This window comes from Narcine bancroftii, chromosome 13 (genome assembly GCF_036971445.1).
Source record: "Narcine bancroftii isolate sNarBan1 chromosome 13, sNarBan1.hap1, whole genome shotgun sequence".
Taxonomy (NCBI): domain Eukaryota; kingdom Metazoa; phylum Chordata; class Chondrichthyes; order Torpediniformes; family Narcinidae; genus Narcine; species Narcine bancroftii.
In genome coordinates, this window is record NC_091481.1 from 85,879,413 (window position 1) to 85,885,412 (window position 6,000).

At 58.5% G+C, this 6,000-nt stretch overlaps 1 protein-coding gene across 1 annotated transcript in view; it reads right to left on the minus strand.

The window, feature by feature from the left end:
* LOC138748102 (uncharacterized) overlaps nucleotides 1–5,452 on the minus strand; it is a 36,657-nt gene extending 31,205 nt beyond the window's left edge. Inside the window, exons 1-3 of the mRNA XM_069907791.1 lie at nucleotides 5,205–5,452; nucleotides 4,946–5,086; nucleotides 4,388–4,468 (exon numbers count right to left, since the gene is read on the minus strand). Of these exons, the coding sequence (XP_069763892.1) occupies nucleotides 4,388–4,468; nucleotides 4,946–5,086; nucleotides 5,205–5,452 (470 nt within the window). The remainder of the gene's footprint in view (nucleotides 1–4,387; nucleotides 4,469–4,945; nucleotides 5,087–5,204) is intronic.
* Between the last annotated feature and the right edge of the window lie 548 nt (nucleotides 5,453–6,000).

The window sequence follows — 6,000 nt, forward strand, 5'->3', positions numbered from 1 at the left end:
AACTGTGAGGCGCCAAGATGCACGGTTTGAGGCGTTATCAGCCCACTGGCGGTGGTCAATGTGGCAGGCACCAAGAGATTTCTTTAGGCAGTCCTTGTACCTTTTCTTTGGTGCACCTCTGTCATGGTGGCCAGTGGAGAGCTCGCCATATAACACGATCTTGGGAAGGTGATGGTCCTCCATTCTGGAGACGTGACCCATCCAGCGCAGCTGGATCTTCAGCAGCGTGGACTCGATGCTGTCGACCTCTGCCATCTCGAGTACTTCGACGTTAGGGGTGTAAGCGCTCCAATGGATGTTGAGGATGGAGCGGAGACAACGCTGGTGGAAGCGTTCTAGGAGCCGTAGGTGGTGCCGGTAGAGGACCCATGATTCGGAGCCGAACAGGAGTGTGGGTATGACAATGGCTCTGTATACGCTTATCTTTGTGAGGTTTTTCAGTTGGTTGTTTTTCCAGACTCTTTTGTGTAGTCTTCCAAAGGCGCTATTTGCCTTGGCGAGTCTGTTGTCTATTTCATTGTCGATCCTTGCATCTGATGCGCTTGACGTCCTGCTTTGCGGAAACTGCCAAAATGTTTGGCCTGGAAGTCAGCCTGAAGAAAACTGAGGTCCTCCATCAGCCAGCTCCCCACCATGACTACCAGCCCCCCCACATCTCCATCAGGCACACAAAACTCAAAACGGTCAACCAGTTTACCTATCTTGGCTGCACCATTTCAATGCCTAACTAATGCACCTGCATTAAGAATAAACAGTTTAAATACAAAAATACTCTACTGTACTTTCACTGAACAAACTTCACTTGCATGAATATATAAACCTTAAAGCATTTGACTTTATTTTCAGTCACATTCTTTGAAAACATTTAACCGTCACTGCATCTGCAGGTTCCTCCCCTTCGCAGAACCTCCGAAAAGACAAACAATAACTTTATAGATAATTAACCCCCCCCCCCCATCCCCCTGCCAAGTTTACAGATAAAGCCTCTGACCGGGGTGACTCTTACTGAGCAGGGATAAGGAAACACTTTAAGTCACCCCAACGGCGAGCGGCATCAACTAGCTCTTCATCCTGGGTGACGCCATTGCTGGTTCACACAACTTTATTCAAACAACTGCTATAAACAACACAACCAAGGCCTCTACTGGCTGGATATTTGCTCCCATCTTCACCAAGTATTTATGTGTTACTTTGGAGAACATTTACTTTTACAATTTTACAAAGGAACTGCTCACACTAACCACCCAAGACTCTCATGTGTACAAAACAATATTATTTATTTACTTGTACGAATTAAATACCTGCCCTGCCTATGTATTGATCCCTATGCCTATGTGTGTGTGTGTTATGTTTGGGTGCATGTCTGCATATTTTGCACCGAGGACCAGAGAACGCTGTTTCGCCAGGTCGTACTTACACAATCAGATGGCAACAAACTTGACAATTTTAAACTTATTTATTTTTAACCTATTATTTTATTCTTATTTATTTTAACTTTTAAAATTTATTTTCCTCGTCCTTTTTTGCCGGTTTTCTTGAGGCAGCTGGATGCTCTTGAATTCCGAATACCAGGGGTTTTATTCTATTTAGAAATTTGATAAACTGTGAAAGGATTTGGCACTTTTCTTTTGAGAATATGGACACAGGAGAAGATCGTTCACCCCTTGAAAGAATCTGCTGGTTAACAAGATTATAACTACCATGCAACTTCTCTCCTTTGACATTTTTGCCACCGATACTCGAGAAGATTAGAAACAGGAGCAGGAGTCGGCCATCTGGGCCGTCGATCCTGCTCCACCATTCAGTTCTTCCGACTCAGTTCCACCTGTTGCCATAACTCTTAACTCTCTACTTTCAAAACTCTTGTACATTCTAGGAGACGGTCTCGTCTGCTTCATTAGCCAGAGGCTGACTGCTCTCTGGAAGAGCCAGTCCCTTCTCATCTCTCTCCTAATTCTAGTCCAAAGAGCCTTGAGGCTGGAATGAACCCCCTACTCTCCTCTCTGTTCCTCCTAATCCCCTCACCCTTCTATAGTCCAATAAGTAAAGCCTACGACAACTTGATCCTTCCTCCTACATTAAGCCCCTCATCTCTGGAACCAACTGAGTGAACCTCCTCTGCGCTGCCTCGTTAAAAAGCCCCTTCTTCTTCCCGAAGATACAGGGTTGATCGTAGGCACGGGGTTCAGTTTTCGGGGCTCCTTCTTTAAGGAAGGACGTGCTGGCGTCAGACAGGATTCAACAATTCACAAGAATAATTCCTGGAATGAAGGGACTTGGATGGTTCTCCTTGGAGTTCAGAAGAATGAGGGAGGACCTCTTGGAAGCATTTTGAATGTTGAAAGAAGTGGGCACAGATGTGGCAAGGATGTTTCCCACGGTAGGGGAGTCCAGGACAAAAGGGCACAACTTCAGACTTAAAAGGCCCCCATTTAAAATTTGCTCCCAGGGGCTCCCAGGTCACTGGGTGTACTTAGGCAGAGATTAATAGGTATCTGAGTAGTCAGGGAATGGGGAGAAGGCAGGGGAGTGGGAGAATGGATGGAATGACGGAGTAGATTGGACGGGAATCACGATTTTTAAAAAAAACTACCTTTCAGGCAAAATGGCAAAGCCACCAATATTCCCATGGCCCAGGCCGGAATGGGACCGGAGCGGGGCGAGCGGGGGACCGGAGCGGGGCGAGCGGGGGACCGGAGCGGGGCGAGCGGGGGACCGGAGCGGGGCGAGCGGGGGACCGGAGCGGGGCGAGCGGGGGACCGGAGCGGGGCGAGCGGGGGACCGGAGCGGGGCGAGCGGGGGACCGGAGCGGGGCGAGCGGGGGACCGGAGCGGGGCGAGCGGGGGACCGGAGCGGGGCGAGCGGGGGACCGGAGCGGGGCGAGCGGGGGACCGGAGCGGGGCGAGCGGGGGACCGGAGCGGGGCGAGCGGGGGACCGGAGCGGGGCGAGCGGGGGACCGGAGCGGGGCGAGCGGGGGACCGGAGCGGGGCGAGCGGGGGACCGGAGCGGGGCGAGCGGGGGACCGGAGCGGGGCGAGCGGGGGACCGGAGCGGGGCGAGCGGGGGACCGGAGCGGGGCGAGCGGGGGACCGGAGCGGGGCGAGCGGGGGACCGGAGCGGGGCGAGCGGGGGACCGGAGCGGGGCGAGCGGGGGACCGGAGCGGGGCGAGCGGGGGACCGGAGCGGGGCGAGCGGGGGACCGGAGCGGGGCGAGCGGGGGACCGGAGCGGGGCGAGCGGGGGACCGGAGCGGGGCGAGCGGGGGACCGGAGCGGGGCGAGCGGGGGACCGGAGCGGGGCGAGCGGGGGACCGGAGCGGGGCGAGCGGGGGACCGGAGCGGGGCGAGCGGGGGACCGGAGCGGGGCGAGCGGGGGACCGGAGCGGGGCGAGCGGGGGACCGGAGCGGGGCGAGCGGGGGACCGGAGCGGGGCGAGCGGGGGACCGGAGCGGGGCGAGCGGGGGACCGGAGCGGGGCGAGCGGGGGACCGGAGCGGGGCGAGCGGGGGACCGGAGCGGGGCGAGCGGGGGACCGGAGCGGGGCGAGCGGGGGACCGGAGCGGGGCGAGCGGGGGACCGGAGCGGGGCGAGCGGGGGACCGGAGCGGGGCGAGCGGGGGACCGGAGCGGGGCGAGCGGGGGACCGGAGCGGGGCGAGCGGGGGACCGGAGCGGGGCGAGCGGGGGACCGGAGCGGGGCGAGCGGGGGACCGGAGCGGGGCGAGCGGGGGACCGGAGCGGGGCGAGCGGGGGACCGGAGCGGGGCGAGCGGGGGACCGGAGCGGGGCGAGCGGGGGACCGGAGCGGGGCGAGCGGGGGACCGGAGCGGGGCGAGCGGGGGACCGGAGCGGGGCGAGCGGGGGACCGGAGCGGGGCGAGCGGGGGACCGGAGCGGGGCGAGCGGGGGACCGGAGCGGGGCGAGCGGGGGACCGGAGCGGGGCGAGCGGGGGACCGGAGCGGGGCGAGCGGGGGACCGGAGCGGGGCGAGCGGGGGACCGGAGCGGGGCGAGCGGGGGACCGGAGCGGGGCGAGCGGGGGACCGGAGCGGGGCGAGCGGGGGACCGGAGCGGGGCGAGCGGGGGACCGGAGCGGGGCGAGCGGGGGACCGGAGCGGGGCGAGCGGGGGACCGGAGCGGGGCGAGCGGGGGACCGGAGCGGGGCGAGCGGCCCCGACCATCCGCTCCAAAGGCACTGTCAACGCCAGGGGAATCCTCTCGCCGTCTGTTTCACGTGGTTCATGGGGCCGGAATTCGTGCCCGCGGCCCGGGGACTTCTTTCCCACCCCGCACGATTATTGGCTCCAATCATTCCATAATCGCCACTTTCTGCGAACAAAGTTAATCCACCGAAGACCCGCCTTCCCTCCCCCTGCAGCCCCGCCCGGCACCTACCTGACACATTGACAGAAGCAGGAACGGTAGCGGAACGGGGCGTTGGACCAATCCCACACATCGCCGGAGGGTCCCGGGACCCTTCATGAGGGTCGGGGAGAGGGGCGTCCGATAAAGGCCAACTTCCTGGCAGAGATCAAGGCAGAACATTCAGAGACTGACAAGTGTGTGAGAGAGAGAGAGAGAAAAGGAGAGAAAGAGAAAAAGAAAGAGAGAAAGAAAAGGGAGAGAAAGAGAAAGAAATGGGAGAGAGAGAAAAAGAAATGGAGAGAAGAAAGAGAAAAAAAAGGGAGAGAAAGAGAGAAAGAAATGGAGAGAAAGGGAGAGAAAGAGAGAAAGAAAAGGGGGAGAAAGAGAGAAAAAGGGGAGAAAGAGAAAAAGAAAAGGGAGAGAAAGAGAGAAAGGGGGAGAGACTGGATAACAAGACGTGTTGCCTCAGTTTTAGCCACGAAATGCTACCAGGACCCGAGTCCACTGCGGTCTCAGTGAAACGGTGCCATCCCAACCCCCAGTCCTAGTCCTAGTCCCAGTCCCAGTCAGGGCCACCCCGTCACTGACCTGGGGAAGCGAGTGGTCCCGGCTCCCGATCTCAGTTCACTCTCTCCACCCGGCTTCTTTCCCAAACTGATGCATTTCAGTTTGCAGCCAAAATCCAGGCGCGCTCCCGAGTCACGGGATCCCCGGCGCGCTCCCGGCTCACTGGTTTTAAAAAAAGCATGAGACTGAACGTAGCCCCAGGAGAAATGTCTGGGACATCGGTTGAGCAGGATCTCTCCATCCCACCGTCTATCTCTCGCCCCTCTACAGGCTCGCCCACTCTCTGCCCGGGTCACTGGCGACTTCCTCCCCCTCTCTTTGTCTATCTCTTTCCCCGGTATAGTCTGGTTTTGTCTTTCCCTTTCTTTCTCTCCAGCTCCCTTCCAACATCTTTACCTCTTCCTCTCCCTCCCTCTCGCTTCCACCCACACCTGTAGCTGTGTAGATGGTCAGAAATATGGAAATTGGGGAACGGACAGATTGATGGGCTGAATGGTCTGGCCATTGGTCTGCAACAACTTCCCCCATTCAGAGGAGGGGAAGGAGCAGGAGATTGCAGGGATTGAAGGGCAGCAATGGCAGGGATTCTTGCCTTCTCCCTCCTCTTACCCAAGAGTTCAGGTGACAGCCCCCCCACTCTGGGTAGCCACCCACCTCATTCCCAGTCTGGGCAGAGACCTGTGGTGATTCACACCAGAACTATGACCAAGTTCTGCTCAGACTACTGGAGGGCTTTGCCAGAACTGCTACACATTCCACAGCAGCTAAGTTATTTATCCTCACTCTGCCCCCTCTCCACTATCTCTCCAAACCCTTCCAGCACAGGGCCTGAACACCGTCTGCCTGAGGTCACAATTACTGTCATGACCTCCCTACTGCCCCCGCCACAGAAACCTGCCAGTGTCCTAGAGCATTTCACAGTCAATGAGGTACACGTGATGACCATTGCATATCTGTACAGCGATATCCAATCTGGGGATCGGAGGTCAGTCCACAGGACCATAAGAGGGGCGGAGAGGAGTCTCCATCCCACCACCATTGACGTGATCTACTGGAATTGTAACCTGAATCATTGA